Source organism: Galleria mellonella, unplaced genomic scaffold, assembly GCF_026898425.1.
Source record: "Galleria mellonella isolate WM207_F2 unplaced genomic scaffold, CSIRO_AGI_GalMel_v1 utg21, whole genome shotgun sequence".
NCBI classification, from domain to species: Eukaryota; Metazoa; Arthropoda; class Insecta; order Lepidoptera; family Pyralidae; genus Galleria; species Galleria mellonella.
This window is the reverse complement of record NW_026442037.1, coordinates 1,936,617-1,958,672: the sequence shown is the minus strand read 5'-3', so window position 1 is coordinate 1,958,672 and position 22,056 is coordinate 1,936,617. Positions and strand designations below refer to the sequence as shown.

The window sequence follows — 22,056 nt, the reverse complement described above, 5'->3', positions numbered from 1 at the left end:
TTCATATTTCTCCACAAAGTATTATCCTGAGCGTCCTGCATTTATTTTTAAAGTAATTAAACGATATAAACAATTATAAAAGAAATCTGAGAATTCAGGTTGAAAACAATAAAAAACTGTTAATTAACAACGTTTTATTATAAATAACAATTATGTAAAATACTGACCATACGAATTAGTACATTTTTAACAATATAATGAGCCTCGGTGAAATTTAAATTACACGTAAAATTTACCATTATTAAATCTTAAATTATAAAAACAATTATTTTTCATTAATTCCATTAACACTCGCCACATCAGTTCGGTTTATACATATGCTACAGTCCACACATTCTTTATACATTATTCAAGGTTCTTAAACTATATAGACATAGCTGTGAATATCAAAAACAGGTCAAGACTAAATTTGACACATATTTTTATTACGTTAAAACAAAAATTCTCAAATCATATCGATTTTTTAAATTTAAATTGGGAACTATTTTTTCTGATATAAATATACATATGTATATATTGCTCATAAATTAAAAAATGATATTTTAATTATACATGTTTGTATGTAACGAATTAAAAACCAAAACAACTTTATTTTAGTTACAAAACAAAATAATTAATGAAGATAACGTAATGAATTATTAGGCATTCTTTTTTTACAAATATATTTGCATCGTTTTTATTTTTCAATTAAATTTTACAATATAATTTCTCTCACATACTGAGTAATAACTCGTACATATAGATAAAAAGTTGACCTGTTTTTGGCGAAGCATTTGTATGAAGACACTCCATATTAGATTCCATAGATGGAGTGTCTCCATACAAATGCTTCCAAGCCAATGACATAATATTAAATATTGACTTGAGAAAACCATTCATGTTTTTGTAACCTTTTCTACTTTCGGTGTTCTTTTATAGTGTCCGTATGTAACTCCACCCGCTGCCGTTTGATACATCTGGTTTGGGAGGAAACCACGCTCGTAATGTCTTGGAACTACAGGAGCATGAGAGAAATGGCGACCATTGGATAACTCCTCGTAAGCAACCAGAGGATCTTTGGTGTAACCTCTCTTAAGATATTCAATTTGAATACTAGAAGGTATATAAGAATCGAGTAAAGAAGTTGGTCGCCTTTTATAATGTGGCATGTACCCATCATATGGTCTCTGTGTGTAGCCATGACCGCTTCCAGACGGGAATGCTGATTTTACCAAAGGTTTGCTGAATATAGGTAATGCTTTGGGAATGTGAGCTAAATGCGACGGTGGAGCTTTTATTAGTAAAGGACTTGGAGGCGGCAATTCTGGTACAGGGCTGTGCCTATACTCTTCTCGAATGGGAGCACGCGAATTATAATATCTGGGCAATTCAGGTGACTTCGTGTATGGGATTTCAGCTTGTGAGGAATACTGTTTTTGTATTTCCTCATCGTTCTCTTGTATTTCTTCCACGGTGTTTCCATCTTGGTATTGTACGTTTTCATAATAACCCTTCGTTACGACAGGGGGTGCTGCTATTGCTGTGGGATACTGCATGACTGGCTGATAAGCGATCACAGGAGCAACTGTAGCATGAGCTGCAGCAACTGTCGGCTGCGCTGTATACTGTACATATGCTACTGGAGGCGTGTACTGCTGAACAAAGGTTTTACCTGCTGGAGTGACGTATGTTGGAATTTCTACATAGTTCGTTTGTGTTTGTACTGCTTCAGGTGCGGAGGGATATGCTGCAGGATTAGTGAGCCCCTGCTTAACGTATTGTACGGCAGATTGTGTATTAGATGGTTGCTCAGATTGCTCGTTATAATACTGTGGAACCAGATATATCTGCATCGGAACATTCGACAGGTAACCGACCATCGCTTGCTGGGTTGCTGGCGGCCCATATTGTACTTTTGGGGTGACGACTGGCGCTCGCTCCGGAGCTTCGCTTACAGCATATTGCTGAACGTAACGCTGCTGTTGAGGAGCCTGACCACGAGTGGGACTCTCGAAATAACGAAGAAAACCGTTCTTTAAAAATTCAAAAGGAAGCAAGCCAGGACCAGAAGAAGAACTGGTACTTTGCGATCTCGCATCAGATTTCTCTATTTCGTTTTGCTTTTCACTTTTCAAATTATCTTCCTCGATGTCCTCTAGTTCAATTTTCTTTTCAGCTCCCACGATGAGCACAAGTAGGAAAACTGGTGCGATCTGAAAGTAAAAGCAAATGAGTGAGTTGGAATGGAGTAGTCGTTTAGAGAAGTATTACCAAATAATCGATTATCAGTAGTAAAATTGTATTCATCCAGAATAATTTAAATATCTATAAAATTGGTTAATCGATTACTAATTAATAGGATCAATATAAAATTTTACACAATTTTATTAATTATAATTTATGGAATACTATAAACGGTATCTATCATATCGATATCTAGTTAAAAAAAATAATATCAATTAATTTAAACAATAATCGTTAGTATCTAGATCAATAATCTTCTAAATGTTTATAATTTAATAAATCATACGATTATTAGATTATTTGTAGCCCCAATCAAACTATCGATCAATAAATCGATACCCAATGATTATTGAGCAACACAACACTAGTTTGTGGCGCGTGGCTACACCACATGGCTGGATTATAACGCGAAGAGGCGTGCCGGCCTCCTCGCACGCAGCCAACATTACCACAAACAGGTGAATGGCAAAAAATAGACTAAAGCCCATTATGAAACCAGTTAGACGCAGTAAGTACCTTAAGTTGGAGTGCTTACTTTTACTCTTAATCTATGCGGTTGAGATTCAGACAATCTCACGCTAGATTAACTGCGAGCACATTAATATCGGACTTGTTTATATTAGCATATAGAAATAATTTCACTGTAATAATGCCATTATCAAATTTTGAGATGAATGTGCGGAGTAACAAGGAATAACAGAAAAAAAATAAAAAAGAACGGAGAACTCTAAAAGTTGCACTAGTAACGGAGAAGTTGCGAAGTAATAGATGATTATGCCCTAATCATATATCAGATGTTACTAATTATATGATTAGGGCTTTTACATACATACAAATATGAATCAATTAAATTCTATTTTAAACAATTTCATACTCTTTCTAAATTTTAATATAATTAATTAAAGACGAAAACAAATACTTTCTCTTAATAATCATACAAATATAGTTATCTTAATACAAAAAATTAAAAAAACTTAAAAAAAAATATGATGGAATTATTTAATACTAAGAGTAAGAATCTGATGTAAATTAAAATAATAGCGGGCACACCATAAATATATCTTTTTTTTTGTCGAGGGGAAATGCTCATGCAGACCCACACACCTTGGAGGAGATATGTGGGTACTGCCGGACTCTTACCGGCTAAAACCCCCCGATGCACCTTCTCAACGCTCTCGTCGGCAATCTTCCCGTCCACCATAAATATACCTACTATGATGCCCCTAAAATACCTGTTAAGCATCTTGTATTAAATCTATTCATATTATAAATTTGAAAGTTTTCAAAGCTTTTTAAATGTTAAAAACATTTGTATATTTATTAGACATTACGCTAAAATGGCTGAACGTATCTGAAAAAATTTTAATACATAATTGAGTAGTTTCACACTAACACATAGAATACTTTGTATCCTGTACTGTATTAAGCAACAAAGTCAAGAATACAGATAATCCCCACTAATGTTCTAAATGTGAAAGTGAGTTTGTTTGTTTCTTAGCGTTTTAACGACTGAATTAATCACTATGAAAAATGGTATATATATACTACATGAAGTGCAAAACAATATAGACTACATTTTTATCCCGGTCAATGAAGTTACGTAGACAAAGTTGCTAATTAAAGTTAGTGTCCAGAATTCAAAACTAGTTTACTGTTAAAAAAACTACAAAATATCTTGCAACACTGATGTATAACTATAGTATACTACGACTACAATATAACTAAAAATGTATATTCAAACCATTTTAATGTAACGATGTATACTCGTATTGATGTATGAAATACATTTGTCTCGAAAAATAATTACCAGTCCGTCTTATGAAATGAAATTGCCTTTTGTTTTCAAATTTCGCATCACATACTTTATTGAGACGACGTGGTATTCTTTGACTCCTGGCCATTTCATTTTATTACAAATCTTTAACGTTATATAAGTGAGTGATATTTTTTTAATACCACTGAGCAATCAAGCATAGTAAGAAACTACAACGTGGAGTTCTTCGAAAAAGTGGTAAAGAGGTTTTTTCAGGATCGGGAACGCGCGTAATGGCCTTGGTCTTTCAAGCGTTCATAGGTTACGATAACTGCTTACCATCAGGTGGGCCGTACTCTTGTTTGTCTTCTCAGTAATATAAAATAAAAAAAAATAATACAAAAATATGGAAGACTCAATTTTTTTATATATTTTCGACTCATGTATATTTGAAAATAATATTCATTTTCACTGCAAGAAACACTCCCTTAAAACTTAAAAATCCCTTCCTTCGATTCTGTAGTGCATAAGGGATGTATGCGCACACGCAAATGAAATGCTTTTTTGCAACAACGCGCAGTACGCAGAGTGCGGACCAGCACCAACAGCATCCTGGGCATGATTTCGAGTATGCTGGACTGCACATACGTAAGTCATTGCTGTAATATATCAAGTGGTATGACGCAGAAATAATACATGTATGTTATACTAACATAATTTTAAGTCTAACTTCTTTGTTTCTCCGTAATGAATAATATAAATAAAAAAAAATATTAATATTAATTTCACCTGTATATGAAACTGTGAAAGCAGTTCATTACCCATCGTCATCATCATCATCATCATCATCACCTTTGATTACTATCGTTGTTTTATTGGTTTTATAATATATTATTGTATATGTATACATTTGTATTTATGTTTTACGTTATATGTTTGTGTATGTAATTAATATTTGTTTAATGTATTCATTAAATTACATAATTTTGAAGTCAATATATGTAAATACATCTGCAATTGTTTATCCACAATAATTTTAATTTTTTTCTCCGCACAATTACATTTTTGTTTTGCCAAAAGTTGAATGGGAAAAAATATTGTAAAGCATTAAATCCGTCTTTTGTACCAAACATTTTTTATAATGTGGTCAATAAAAAATAAATAAATAAACAAAATCAAATAACAATAAAAATAACACAAAACTGAGACTTAACTGCTATGGTATTTTAAAAATAGTTTCTCTGTCACGATTCAGTATAATTAGTTGACGGCAAATTGAAATCATCGATTTGCACGCTTCTCAAAAGTCACTGACTAGACAGACTTGTCGGCAATTAGTATTACGAGAACGTATAACAACGGAAGAGATCGCTCCAAAAGTTTTATTTTTATGGTATCTCCACCTACACATGCTCGCTTTATATTGTTTGTATCGTTTAACATTATTTTCTTGGTGATTTTTTATTATCTATTTGCAAATATGCAAAGAAAAATAACAAATATTACCTATATCCTATTATCCTTTATCCTGTGGCTATATATAGTGGCTTAAACATTTTATATCACTTAAATATCATCAAATAAATTTGCGGGAAACGACGTATTTTTGTACTTAATTATTTCACGTAGAAAAAAATATATAATTTACTAAAAAATGAATCTGAAATGAAGATATTGAACATTTTATTTAATACATGCTATTTTTATGTTGAATTTCATTGAAACAGTATTATTAAATAAGCGACTTTAAAACAAAGTGATAGAGCGCAAGTTATTATTAGCATATTTTAAGTTGATCATAAAACAGCTATTTAATCTACTATCCTAGACTATACTTTGTCTGAAGGAGTGAAGAAAGAAGTATCCGGAACTGGCGTCTCTTTTTTTAATTTTTAATTTATTTATTCTTTATTAACCACTTTACAAAAAATTTTTGTTATAAAAGACGGACTTAATACTATATAGCTTTGGTACATACATGTAACGAATTGTTAGAGTTAATGAAATGAAGAAATATTTTACTAAACTGGGTGTTATCTTGGGAAAGTCCATATCTGCGACACTGGATAATTCCTGCTTATCCCCTAAGACTTTAGTACATATACATATGTGTACAAGGGAGACTTAATACTAAAAGCATTCTCTTCCAGTCAACCATAGGGAAGTGTCAGAATACTCGAATGCGGTACTAGTAATAATTGATATACATACATACTAAATTTAAATATATATTTTTTTATGACTTCAACTTAGAATGGCAAACAAGCTGAGGGCCCACCTAATAGAAAGTGGTAACCGTCACCTATAGACATGAATAGTACTATGAACATAACAGAGTATACTGTTTGCCCATGATTATCATAACCCCATGGGTTGCCATTCCTGAGGACTCAGGTGTTATTCCTCTATACCCTGTAAATCATACATACACAAATAAATATATAAAAATAACAAATATATTTACATATCGTCATAGTCGTAGAATACTGACGGATCTGACAAAGATTACATATATATATATATATATATATATATATATATATATATATATATATATATATGTATATATATATATATATATATATATATATATATATATATATATATATATATATATATATATATATATATATATATATATATATATATATATATATATATATATGTATATATATATATATATATATATATATATATATATATATCCGTTAGTATTCTACGACTATGACGATATATATAAAATATACTATATTATACACGAAGATGAGTATATAGATATATAATAGTATATAGTATAAAGATATATAAATAAATCAACATGTCCATTTATACATCACATAAATTATCAATTATAGTCACAACTGACATAAATATATACATCAGTCGCGTCTGACGTTATTAATATTGTTATTATTTTAATATCTCATTATATATATATATTTATATTATGCATACAAATACCATATTAAATCATGACTACGTCTAGCTAGCTGTCATGTCACATACATGGGTGTCAATAATTCGACACAGTAAGTGGTGATTAAACTTGAACAAATATAACAGAATAAACATCTTATATATTTGTGTGTGTCATTGAGTTTACACAATTATATAAATACTAGCTTTAACTCGCGACTTCGTCTGTGATATGTTTACCGATTAGGGTAAAAGGTAGCCCATCTACCCTAACCTACTCTTCTCCATCCAATATATTATATACAGTAAATGTTATAGTGATGTATGATATATATATATATATATATATATATATATATATATATGATATGTATGTGTAGTATCAACCGTAAAGCAACTGTGTTTGCATGGCTGTATTTTGGTTTGGCAGTGAATTTACAGGATACAGAGGAATTACACCTGAGACCTCAGGAGTGGCAACGCATGGGGGGTATCGTGGGCGAAGCAGTATACTCTGTTATGTCCATGGTACTGCTCATGTCTATAGGCGACGGTTACCACTTTCCATCAGGTGGGCCGTCAGCTTGTTTACCATTCTAAGTTATAGAGAGATAAGTTCATAAAGATTCAGATTCTTTATTTGCATTAAACATGGTTACATTAGATAATAGATGAAAGCAGGTAACGGCCCATTGTGAAGAATTCCATGAGATTCAACTACGATAGTTTCAGGGAATCATCAAATAGATATCGATCTAATAGGGTACATTGTTAGTAATACGACTGTTAAACCCCTTTCCTTACTAATAACCTCTTTCCTCCCCCCATAGTAATTAGTAAAGCCAATACCAATAACCATCTTAGTTAATTCTTTAAAAAATTCGTCAAGATAAGCCTACTAATCTTAATTCATCCTCACCTATCATCCCTCACTAGTGCCCCGCCAGCGTATATCAATAACTCAAGCGGGGTTACCAATCCATTATTATTCATTATAAAAAAACCCATTATGACACCATAGGCAACACAGTATGAGGGGAAAAGGGATTGTTAGTAATAGGGATTAGCAACTCTATTACTAACAATATATCCTATCAGGTCGACCTCCACACGGTTCCCTGTAAATCATCGTGTTTAATTCTTGTTGAATCATCACGATGGGCTAACAGGCCTTCATCATCACTTATGATCTCTCACTGATGCCAGCCATCATATATAGATAGCACAGACGGGGTTACCGTTCCATTATCACTCATTATAAAAACTCCACGAAGGCACCATAGGCAACACAGTTTACCAGAGGGAGATTTTCTACAAAAGTCGATTGCTTGGGTACCTCTGTCCCATTCGTGTTTCAACCGTGAAGCAGTTGTGTTTGCATGGCTGTGTTTCGGTTTGAAGGGTGGGATATGGCGTAAATTTACTAGGTACAGAGGAATAACACCTGAGTCCACAGGAATGGCAACGCATAGGGGTTTCATGGGCGAAACAGTATACTCTGTTATGTTTATGGTACTGCTCATGTCTATAGGCGACGATTACCACTTTCCATCAGGTGGGCCGTCAGCTTGTTTGCCATTCTAAGTTGTATAAAAAAAACAGTTAGAGATGTCCATAGTACTCTTCGTATCTATACACAACGTTTATCACTTTCCATCTGTTAGGCCATCAGCTTATTTGCTATTCCGGGTTACATAAAAAAAGTCAACGATCCCAATCAATTTCACATAGTACATACATAATTACAATGCCTATTAAACTAATTTAAGCTTATGTGAATAAAGTATTAATGTCATAAATAACGCAACGAAAGTATATTTGTTTAAAATGCACGTGTGTGTCGTAAATTCATAATACGTGTTTATAATAAATAATATAGCAGGTGATCACACTACGTAATAATCTACTTTGAAGCGTTTTTAAACTGTGTCACTTCTGTGAGTATTATATGAAACCATTTTTAAACTCATATTAGCATTATCATGTTTAGATTAATAGTTATATTATGGATATGGATTTAAATTGGTTACCTAATACTGGGCACACCTACAAATCATATAGAATTACCTCTACGTGTGGGTGGATTGATGAGTTTTATTATATATTTACGTTTCATAATAAGCCTTTGTTAGAATACATTTGAAGACCATTCAATTATACGTTTAGTTTTGTTTGAAATCGACACTATGCCGAGACGGAAGAACGTGTCGACGCGACACACCCACATTGAACTATTATAGTGTTATTAATATCGTTCTTTGTAAGGAAATGAAGCGAAGAAAGTTATCAGTCTGTACAAGAGCAAAAAATGGCTATATTTTGGATAAAACTATGTATTTTAAAAAAACAACATAAAGCTACTACACTACTACAAGATTACTGGGTAATAGTAACCGTGCTAGTACCTAATAAAAAAGAGGGGAAAGGAATTGTTAATAATGGGTTCTAACAACCCCATTGCTTGCTAGCAATGAGGCTGTTAGTAGCTATTAATATACCCTATCAGGTCGACCTCCACACTGTTGCCCCTGGCAACCATAGTGGTTAATTCTTGTCGAATTCTTCACGATAGCTAATTGACCCTTCCTTTATCCTCACCTATTATTTATCACTGGCGCCCCGTCAACGTATACCGATAGCGCAGGCGGTTATTCATTCTATTCTCGCCCATTAAAATAAAATAATAAATATGAAATTTAGTATACACGTAATATATGGGATACTGATATGTTACAGGTATCCAATATTTTTATGTATGTGATGTATAACACATCTCTTACGTATCAAATCTCATTTTATAATCTCTCCACGAAAGCTTAGCCAAAAATTTCCCAAACTTTTTGACAACCAATGTTACATCTACATTATTATGATCTCTTATAATAAAAAAGTAATTTTATTAGAGTTTTTACAGCACCTAATATATCGTAGTATTGTAAAACGCAATCGTAACCATCAAATTTAAAATCCTTATTTGAAATAGCTTAAAAATGCTATCAAATTGAAACTTCTATTCTGAAGTCGGCACGAGACACAGTGCTGTTGTTTACTATCGCGTCCTACACAGTTTTAATGTCAATTTTATACCCGAGGCATATTCCTATTAAAAGCTTAGGTCACGTACGTGCAATAAAAATAAACTAAAGTGTTATGACACAACGTGTTCAGGCATCGCAGTATAGATAATCTTACTATAATAAAACAGCCGCCTCCTATAATAAAACAGTTGCGAAATAAAAATAATAAATCATTAACATATTATATCTTAATAGATCCCTTACGGGGGCAACAGTATCAAATTCCAAATACCTCTATCTTTATTTCTCGCTTTATCCACTTTCACAACACGCTCTCAAGCTAGCTTTTCGCTGACTTTTTATCCCCAATATGTCGTAAGAGGCGATTAAGCGAAAGAAGTGATATATTAGTGCAAGAAAAGAAATACAGGAAATAAAATACTATATTTAAACACCTGGCTTGCGTTCCTGATTGTTTGTTCATCAAAAAGCTTGACTGGTAGAGAATGCTACTAGCATTAATTCCGCCTTATGGACCTACTTTATTTTATTTTGGTCAAAGATAAAGATAAATTTATTTGCACAAACATCTATGTGAAGTAGATACATAGTGGGTATTTTAATTATATTATAGTTCCTAAATGTTTTTTCTAAGATTAGCATGGAAATTTTTTTGTTTGGCAACTGTAGCATTACAAAAAGAAATATTACAAATTATATAATGTCAATAATAGTGTAAATGTCAAAAATTTAAGTACCAGTTGTAAATGTCTAAAAATTTCAATAACATTCAAACAGAGAGTAATGTCTAAATAATTATAAAGTCAATAAATTTATTTAAATTTAATTAAATAATAATACTCGTAGACCAATCAGTATATTCCTGTTAAAGTCCAGTGTTTAACCGTTATATATTAATTGGTGTGAGAATTTTCACTAAAAGTAGATGTATTTTTTTATAGGTGATAATGAAATAGTAACCCCACCCGCGCTATCAGTATACACCGGCGGGGCACTAGTGAAGGATGATAGACGAGGATGAAACAGGTCAGTTAGCCCTTCGTGACGAATTCAACGAAAACTGTTCATGATGGTTTCCAGGGGGAACCACGCGGAGGTTGAGGCAAAGTAGATGCATTAGATAACAAGATGCTAATCGTTGCACCTACCCGCAACCTTCTTGTTTCTTACTGCAATTTATCATTGCTTAAAAGTTAGAAGTATTATTAGATAGAACGTAGTATAGAATAGTATTATTATCAATAGCCGAGGTAACTCGAAAACATCAAAATGGACTCAACTAAGAATCCTTTTATTTGTCGAAAGTTACAAACTTACAATAATTAAAATGCACCGCATTTTGTAACCAATTTAATCATGTATATTATTCCAAAATGCATATTATTTACTTCCTCGACAAATGTTCCATTTAAGCTAATAATTATAAATTCAACATTAATATAAATAATATTAACCTTAATTTTATAGTTAAAACTTATAGTTCGAGAAATGTTTGGAAATGCATAAACTAATATAAATATAATATATACTTATTACATATACTTTTGGTCACAAATGAATATAAAAATAACGTAGACTAAATTATATTTAATTACGGAAATTTTCCACAGTTATGCAATTTATGATAACTTAAGTGAATTTATGATAACTTAAATATACTTAGAATATAATTATTAGGTGCTTATAATTTTAAAATTGTTCACGCACAATTTAATGAGTTTCCCATATTACATTTTAATGTATGGTGTCCGTATTACTGGACACCTGAATTTTTTTATGCAACTTAGAATGGCAAACAAGCTGACGGCCCACTTGATGGAAAATGGTAACCGTCGCCTATAGACATGAGCAGTACCATGGACATAACCTAACCACAGGCTAGCCTACTACTACAACTAGACAGGCTAGCAATCACAGTTAGGATTTTAGTGATGTTTTAGGAAGGACGCTGCTGCCCATTTCTCTACCATGAAGTTTTCTTAGTCGCTTCTTAGTAAGAAGCGAAAATACACAGGAAAATAAGAAGTACCTTATAAAAACTAAAGAATAACAAATTCGTATTAAAGTATTCTTATAAAATGAATATTTCTTGTTTCCTTCCTTCAGCTCTTGTATTCCTCATCAAACATAAATTAAGATAAATCAACACGTATTACGAAGGCATAAAATCTTAAATGGACTAAACTATTCCTCGGAAGTGGCAACACACTATTGTATGGATGTCAAAGTGTATTCCTTAGATGTCTGTGGTTCTGATCATGTCAAAGACAAAGACTTCTGTTAGCTTGTTTGCCATTTCGTAACATAATAAAAAAATAAACTAAATTAAAATAGGCGTGAACAACTGTTTTACAAGCCATAAAAGAGGCGACAGTTCTGATGCAATTTCACGTTAAACTAACTACGGTCTACTTAAACGAATTCCATAATCGCTGACCATCAGGTGGTACGGAGTCATAAATGCCGCGGTATTACAGATAAAACCAGTCAAGTGTGAATTTGACTCGAACGTCGAAAGTTCCGTACTTAAAAAAATCTTTTTTTTTTAACATAGGTAACAAACGAGCATGCGGCTCATCTGTTGAGAAGTGACCACCATCGCCCATAGGCAATTTCAAGATCAGATAAATTGCAGGTGTATTGTCGGCCTTATAGAAAGGATTACGCCATTTTCTTAAGAGTTTCAATATTTGATTTAGTTGTACGTGGAAAAAAAATGTGTAAACTTTCTAAAACCGTAATAATTGTCCTATACATTTATCGGTGATAACGTTAAAAATGAAACTCATTAACAAATTTATGATAACTTCATTAGCACTACTTTGAAATTTTAAGCTCTAAGCTCTAGTAATAAAATAAAAAAAATATTTTGCAGTAAAAATTACTTATTAATATTTAAACATTTATATAACACAAATAATTGTCAAAACATAACGAAAAACCAAGTGACGCCATAAAGGTTCTATTTTACCTGATTGATACTGAACCCTAAACAAAGTCATTTAAAAATACCTTGAGCCATCAAAATAAAGGCAAATTGCGTTATAAAAATAAAAAGGCTTGCCTGTTAAACGATAGCCCTTTTGCCGACATTCTTGTAAAATGTGTGTTCATTTTATATTTCTAAATACATCTTATGTCACATAAAATATATGGACAAACTTTTTAATGCGATTTCTTAGTTATATCACCAACGATTTATAATTTACCCATCATATGCCTAAATGATTGATTATCTCAAGTAAGTTCTCAAGAACAAGATAAAAGTGTCCAAAACTGAGGTATATGGTATGTATGTAGGGATTTATTATAATACAATAGTTGTAGTAAAAGATATGTGTTAGTTTTTTTATGAACTATAAATGGTATGGCTGTAATCCCATATTGCGATATTGGTATGCACTGGCTTGAAATAGTTATTTTACTGGATGAAAATCGAATAGTAACCCCGCCCGCAATAATGGTATACCCCTTTCAGACGTAAGATTTTTTTTCGTTCAGATTAAATATATTTTCGTGTTTTGGAGCCAAGCCATCTTGCCGGCACGCACGAGACTACTGCACCACCTAACCGCTAAAATGATTTCTTATTGGCTAGTTTAGAATCTCACTATCATGTTATTTCAGCTTCGTGCTTAAAAATTAATTGCGCACGGTTTTAGAATTTTTTAAAGTTACAACTCACGCCCGTATCGTTCAGGTCTGAAAGGGATACGCTGGCGGGGTACCAGTGAGGGATAATAGGTGAGAATAGAATGAAAAGGCAACGGCAATGGGCAGTTAGCCCATCATGATGAATTCGCTAGTAATGGGGCCCTTAGTTTCCATTACTAAAGATCCCCCCCCCCCCCGGTTTTCATTACAAATGAGTGACGATAGATAAATCAGTTGGTCCATTGTTATGAATTCACCAAAAAATGATCTATAGTGATTTCAAAAGGAAAGGGTGAAGTTCGCCAGAATATCGGATTACTACTGCCTAAAAATGGCATTCAGCCGCTTTATGGTAATGCTGAGGCCACAGTTTCGCTTTCGAATTCTCCCTGCCTACTCCTTAAAATGAAAAGATATAGTTTGTGAACTTGACGAAATAAAAGCTAATGAATTATATTCTTCAGAATACACAAAAAAAGAAAGCATTTTGACCTAATATATTATCCCTCGACTTGTAGACCACAACAGTCGTAAGTTCGAATATAGCCGACACCAAAACTTTGCGTTAATTTAATTTTCCGACTAGCTCTTCGCTGATCGATAACGTGTTACTTACCTCCTACTAATACACAAAAAAGAGAGCATTTTGACGTAATAGTAAACGTATATCCCTCGACTTGTAGACCACAAAAGTCGTAAGTTCGAATATAGCCGACACCAAAACTTTGCGTTAATTTAATTTTCCGACTAGCTCTTCGCTGATCGATAACGTCATGTTACTTACCTCCTACTACTCTGAAATTTAATATTCTTGGTGAAGTTTGAATATGTCGAATGTTACCTATATTAACCAAAAAGGCAATAGTCGATATGCGCTAAGTTATGGATATAGCATGAATTTACTGGGTACAGAGGAATAACACCTGAGTCCTCAGGAATGGCAACGCATAGGAGGTATCATGGGCGAAACAGTGCTCTCTGTTACGTCCATGGTACTGCTTATGTCTATAGGCAACGATTACCACTTTCCATCAGGTGGGCCGTCAGCTTGTTTGTTATTCTAAGTTGTATAAAAAAAAAAGTTATGCGATATGTTATATATAAAAAATCGCCGTATGTTCTCAGCATAGAATGAACCACCCTCTCCTTTCCCGTAAATGTCAGAAGAGGCAACTAATGGAACTTTATGGTCGAGGGATGAGCAGAACAAAAAGGCCAACTGTGGTTGCCAACCCAAGCCAAGCATCTACTAGTAAAATTTTCCCAATAGGGGAAGCCTATTTTCACCAGTAAACAGTTAATGACTGATGTAATGATAATCATTAAAAAAATAATAATGTGTGTCTATGTAATGTGGTAACTTTCATCAAATAAACCGATAAAAAATATTTTAGAATAAAAATTTTTATAACAAATATATTTTTCTTATTCTAAATTATTAAACGTATATTTATGCCAATTATAAACAAACATGTAGGCCGAAAGTAATTTAAACTGGAACACTCCTAACGTGGTAATCTTTAAGCGTTCTACGCATAATAACTACATATCTACTTTTACCGTTTGGCAAGGTTAAAGAAACTGTCCCACCGATAGCGAGTAGCGTTTAGCGAGTTTTGCATTGAGCAATATAACTAGTAAAAATAGCGGTCAATTCGGAGCGCAGTATAGATATATAAGATTTTTTTTAACTTAGTATAAATCGTTCATTATATAACTATAATAAAGCACTGTAATTCAGATAAAACACATATTATACGAGTAGTAGTCACCGTTCATCATTTTCATTTATGTAGGTCTCCCACATAAACGGCCAGAGGTCTAAAATGGACTGGGAAAAAGCCTTACAAAGCTAAGAAACAAATAGCCTAAAATTCCACCACTGACTTCTGAAGGTAGATACCATGTACAGACTTACCATATTTTTAAATGAAGAAAAACAAAAGACAAACTAATATAATCTATTATTTAAGATTTGTTTTAGTTCTATAAATTAATATATACATGTTTGGTAAACATCTTTAGTCAAATATAGACCAATTAATCTAGATATAGGATTACTTGGTACTGGTATCCTCTAAAATATTTTGCCATAAAGAAATATATAAATATTGTATACATTGATAACCGCTAAGTACATTTAACAAATGATAAGCGTTAATCGCTTCATCGCTGTCAACGGGACCAAGCCTAATTGTAATTCACACTCATATCATTTGTCGTAACACGCGTAATCGGACATAAAAGTAACAAGATTCTCATCCAAGCGGATGTTATGTTTTATTACACGATCAAGTAACAAAAATAAAAAGTAATCGATTACATAATATCATAATAATTTTAAGTCTAAAAATATGTTATGCCTGTCATGTCAGCCACCACTAAGCATTACAATCATAACAACATATATTACTCCGCATGTACTGTCCTTAATTTCTTCTATGGCAGTAATCTTTCAAGGCAGAAATAGGTAATACATGGGCAGAACCTACCAAAACATACCACATCTACTACTTTTTTTCTGACAACCTTAATTATGTTCTTAATCTAATAAGAATTATATTTGCTTTGATGTTTACTACGTATGATTTACCTTGATCTATTTATTATATTTATATATTTGTAATTATAATGACTAGGTATTATTTGATGAAAGTCGATATCACTGGTCATTTCATTAGAATTATTTTGTTTAATTCCGCTACCATTAGTATATGTGACTGGCAACACTCGAAGATTGACTACCATTATTATTATCAGAATTTCTATAACCTTCCATATTAGCCATAAATCTCCAACTGCCATTTCGTCCACACACGTTTTGCGATACATGAGTCAACTCTAAAGACAAGTTATTAGATCGCTGCTCGGAATAATTATAATAGAATTATAATATTTTAAATTAATAAGTTAAGATAAGGTTTTAAAATAATTTCAAAACTTATTTTCGGTAGTTACAATTTTTAATTTTATTTTTGGCATAAATGAAGACTAATGGTACGACATGCGATGATATACAAGAAAGTATATATTTAATTGTCAATAGTTTTTCGGCTTCACTAGTATTGCACATAAAGACTGTTTAATTTTTTTTTTTTTATTTTCCTCAGTTTGTACTTTACGATTCATATGATTTTATTTATTTATGGAACTTGAAATAGTATACAAGTTGAAAGTGAAAAAAGAAAGCGGTAACCGTGGTCGATAGACATGAATAAAACCGCAAACATCACAGAACAATTTGCCAACAAGTTGCCATTCATGACGACTGAGATTTTATGTCCCTGATCATTAGAGTAATATTATGCCCTAACTACAATGCTGGACACCGTTTTAAGACAGCAAGCTTGAAATATTTTTGTTTTTTTTCAAAAAAAATTATTTGGGAAAATATTCAGTTTTACTAGTACAACACTGTCAAAAAAGATGCTAATAATTTTAAATTCTTTTAGTACATGTAAAATACTTACCTATTAGTTAATACAGTTATATCGGGAGCGGGGAGGGATTGTTAGCAATGGAGTTTGACAGCCCCAATATGCCCTATTAGGTCGATCTCCACGTAATTCCTCTTGGAAACCATCGTGTACAATTCTTACTAAATTCGCCATGACGGGCTAACTGACCTGCTTCATCCTCAGCTACACCCTTCACTGGTGCTCTGTCACCATATACCGATAGCGCAGGGGGGATAACCATTTCATTGTCATCCAATAAAAAAATACAGTTATCTACAACTCGACATGAATACTATTTAGTACCTATATAAAAATATATGTCTTAAGTAGGTATAAATAATCTGGACATAATTTTAACAGCAACGCCAGTGCGACGTCCGTTCTCGAGACCATTAGTATTTTTTGCACTACATTCATGGAAATCTAGACTTTTTTACATATTTCTGTAAAGGCATTTGAATTGCAAATTGTGAAACTAATATAAATTAACGAATTCAGTCACATAACAGTCGCTGATACCCTGGATGCGAGATTAGTGATTTTAAACGTCAGCTTTACATAATACATTTATTTATTTATTTATTTGAAAATTACTCACCACACTTATAGTCTCCTAAAACGTGTAGTGAGCCATAGATTTATTTTACAAACTTACAAATTTTGTACAACATTTTAAAAATATATCCATTTTGTCATTAAATATGTCAATATCTGGCTGCTGAGCAATCAGAGAATTGAGCAGAGAAATAGCTTGGTAAGTGATACATCTATGATTTAATAAGAATAGCAAGAATACGATCCGCCTGATGATAAACTGCCTTTGTATCCTTTCTTGTTTATATTTGTGATGATTATTTCCTGTCGCATTTAAACCGATTGAAATATTTTGCACTTCCATCTGTCTTATTCTACCCTCTTGAAAATTTTATATTAATTTACCTCTTTTCTATAAGTGATTTTACAGTAAATAATAGTTAGAATTATTTTATTTGTCTTTTTTTTATTTTTATTTAATACAAAAATTCACAGCTACATTTCAAAATAACTTACGTCCTGAGTCTTTTATAAATACAACTAATGACGGATTTTTATTTTATAAACGAAAATTATAAGTCTAAAACAAGTAAGTTGGAGTGATAATGTTAGTAAATGAAAATTATGAATATTTAATTACCTAATGGTCTCTAATCTATACCAATGACACTTGTTTTTATAAAATACTAGCTTTTACCTACGACTTTGTCCGCGTGGTCGAGGTACCTTTACTAACTTTAATAAAATACAGCTTACATCCTTCTTCGTCCTATATAATACGTGTGTACCAAATTTCATAGTGATTGGTTAAACCTTTAAGTCACTATAGTTAACAAGCAAACAAACAAACACAAACTGTGTTTCGGTTTGAAGGGTGGAATATGGCATGAATTTACTGGGTACAAAGGATTAACACCTGAGTCCTCAGGAATGGCAACACATGGGGGGTATCGTGGGCGAAACAGTATACTCTGTTATATCCATGGTACTGCTCATGTCTATAGGCGACGGTTACCACTTTCCATCAGGTGAACCGTCAGCTTGTTTGCTTCTAAGTAGTATAAAAAAAAACTCACTTTCACATATATAATATTAATAAGGATAGTCCTATATAGAAGACTGTAGAAGCTTCCTTTTGTGGACACTCTAATTACGAAAAGAGCTCTCTGGTGTGGTTTAGTATGTGGGACATATTATTGGTCGCAACCGTGAAGAGAGATAATTATAATATCCCTCATAATTATACTTATATCTCCTATTTATGTAGCTATCATAGAAGCTATGCAATCAACATTCACAGGCCACGCAATAAACGATCATAATAATATTATAATGTCATAGAAATTGTTGAGATCTCCCTTAATATGTACACGTAATTTCTCGGTACCTACGGTACACGCTTGTGACGATAATTTGTACCTGCAATGAGGCAACAATGTAACTATAATGAGGAAATTACGAATCAGTTTTGGACTTACGATTTGATAAACGAACATCATATATAAACATGGCGTTCAAAAATTACTGCAAACCATTAAAGGATACTTTAACAAGATATTACTTTAACAATTACAGACTATTTCTATAGAACTTAATGGAAAAGTAACCAAGTTTCATTGACATTTATCATTGAAACACACTCTAATTTTTTTTATGCAACTTAGAATGGCAAACAAGCTGACGGCCCACCTGATGGAAAGTGGTGACCGTCGCCTATAGACATGAGCAGTACCATGAACATAACAGAGTATACTGTTTCGCCCATGATACCTCCCATGCGTAGCCATTCCTTAGAACTCAGGTGTTATTCCTCTGTACCCTGTAAATTCACTGCCATATCGCACCCTTCAAAGCGAAACACAGCCATGCAATCAACTGCTTCACGGTAGATACACGAGTGGGACAGAGGTGTTTAAGCAAACGACTTTGTCTCCCTCTGGTCAAGTCTTTTCCGAAAAACTACCAACAAGTTTACGAAATAGTTACAATACTCATTTTTAATACCAATCCCCAGATATTATATTCTTCTTTATACAGTTATTACGTGCACCAATAAAAAAAAAATCTTTTAAAGCGATAATCCGAGAATTTGTACGTATAAATAGAATTAAATTGAAATTGGGAATTACATTCGATGGGCGAATAACCGATGATTGTGTAATAAATTCTTTATAGGAGAAGTGATTTGACAAGGTGAATGGGGCATCACCGATGAGTTTTGACAGGGCCTAGACAAAACGCAATTGAGTCTATGTCTCAATTGCTTATATTTATATTCGATTGCAGAAAAAAGAGAGACTTTGTACAAGACTTGTCTGTACTAAGTTTTTTCCGTAACACAGTTGAGCTTGCATTATCGTTTTTCTGTTAGAAGCATGGAATATAACAGTGAAATTACATGATACGGAAGCAAAACACCATAGTCCTTAGCAATGTTAACGCTTGGTATATAGTAACGATAGTTACTACTATTCATCATGTTGGTCGTCAGCTTATTTGTCAATCTAAGTATTATAAAAAAAAAAAAAATTTTTTGAGTGTATGTATGCAAGTCCAAATCAGCTGTAAATTTAGTTCTACGTTTTCATAATTTTTTAAGCAACAATGAACTGATAATCAAAGGATCTGATGCTAATTAGCAAACTTCGTCAATAGACAATAACAGCAATGCACTGGTACCCCTTATTCCTAATAACTAATTGAATAGAGCTTCATTGCACAATTGTATACAACGACAATAAATGATTGACTATACAAAATAATTATGAGGGTCGTAAATTATTCAGAAGTTGCAAAAAAAACAGTCGAGGAGTTTTTATGAGTGTCAAGTCTGATATCCATGATTTCACTACTATATTCTTTATTCGTCATCATCAGTCATCAATCGTGTGGTTCCGGAATAGAGTGGGCCACCCCTTCCTTTACCGTGGGTGTCGTAGTAGACGACTAAGGAAGGGCGAGGGATAGGCAGCGTTCCGTTCAGCGTCATAGGCAGTTAAATATTTATTTAACTACCATAGAGCGATAACTCTAAAAGAAATATTTTGTAATCAATCTAACGCATATAACAAGTAAGTATCATATGTGTTAATCCTAATATACTGCATCTGTGTGTCAAATTTCATTTAAACCGGTCAGTGACTTAATCGTGGCTTAATAATGAATATCCAAAAATATTTTCAAAACATTTCCATTTGTAATAACGATAGGATTTAAAAAAAACTATTCTATTTTAAAAATCGTAGTGACCCATATATTTATAGTAACATGATTTCTAAATTAAAAGTACGTAATTGGATAAGATATATAATATATATAAGCTATATATAATAAACTTCATCTATCATTTAATTCTTCATTCTACTAAGACTGAGTGTTCAAATATTACATTAATAGTAATATAAAGTGTATATTCTCACCTTTAAAAGCAGCATCTTGTGAAGTTATTTAACTTTCAGTCGACGAAGTCCCAAAAGTCCAAGAATCACACAAAAACAAGCACTATTGTCTATGGCAGTCACAAACACATGTAGGTCCCCAGTTAATCACCGCATATTGACTTAACAATTTGTCTGGATGTCCACATATCCGGCGTTGCGACGAAAGCCTCCACGCAAGCGCAGCCAAAGGAAATCCTATAATTTAAACAGGCCACTGGTTAAAAAGAAAATCTCTGATACCATCAATTACACTCGGTAATTGATCGCGTTTATAATCTATGCACAAATTTCGCGCGGGAAAACTGACAGGCGGCTACTTTTTTAAATGTGGTACACCAAAAATGTTATTTATTATCTTTTTTTATTAAGTATAATACATGCAAAGGAATTAATGATTAATAGGTATAAATAGGTACCTACAAGCTTTTTTTAAACTAATTTGTAGTGTGTATGCGTTCGGCCGGCCCGCCGGTCAGAAAGTGGTCGCGCGTATCAGCTGTTTGTTGTTAAATACCGCACTAGTCTACATATTGGCGTGCAGAAAGGCGATAGTGGTATCATTGCCTATAGCGTAGTATGTAAAAGCGCTTCATTGATGATGATACAATTCCATGCAATATTGTAATGATGATTATTCTGCAATATTATTAACTCTGTAAACCCTAATACCGTATTTTTATGTACGAGTACTTATCTATAATAATACTTGCAACATTTTTATAAGTAGGTATTCTTCTACTTATCAAATATCAGAACACATACAATGCATTTATAATTCGTCTTATCCAGATTATAAAAAGACGATCCTTGTCGCCTTTTTATGAGTAAAGTGTAGAGAATATTTCTATTTAAAAAAAAAATGTTTTATTTTAGTAGCAAAGAAAACAGATAATTATTTGTAACTTAATACATAGTTCTTTATTTATGAAGTAGTAAAATTTAGGTAACAATAATTTAAAAAAGTAAAATTTAAGTTTTTTTCTGAAGTAAAATTAATGTTAAGTTAAATTAATTAATTAAGTTAAATTAAATTCTTGTAC

At 32.5% G+C, this 22,056-nt stretch overlaps 1 protein-coding gene across 1 annotated transcript; it reads right to left on the bottom strand.

Annotated features, from left to right (window-relative positions):
- Window positions 1–119: 119 nt before the first annotated feature.
- LOC113520936 (uncharacterized) lies at window positions 120–21,526 on the bottom strand. Its single transcript, XM_052894394.1, has 3 exons — window positions 21,437–21,526; window positions 20,996–21,211; window positions 120–2,192 (listed from the first exon to the last, which is right to left on the bottom strand). Exons 2-3 carry the CDS (start codon window positions 21,008–21,010, stop codon window positions 876–878), a joined length of 1,332 nt encoding a protein of 443 aa, XP_052750354.1. The 5' UTR covers window positions 21,011–21,211; window positions 21,437–21,526; the 3' UTR covers window positions 120–875.
- Window positions 21,527–22,056: the final 530 nt, after the last annotated feature.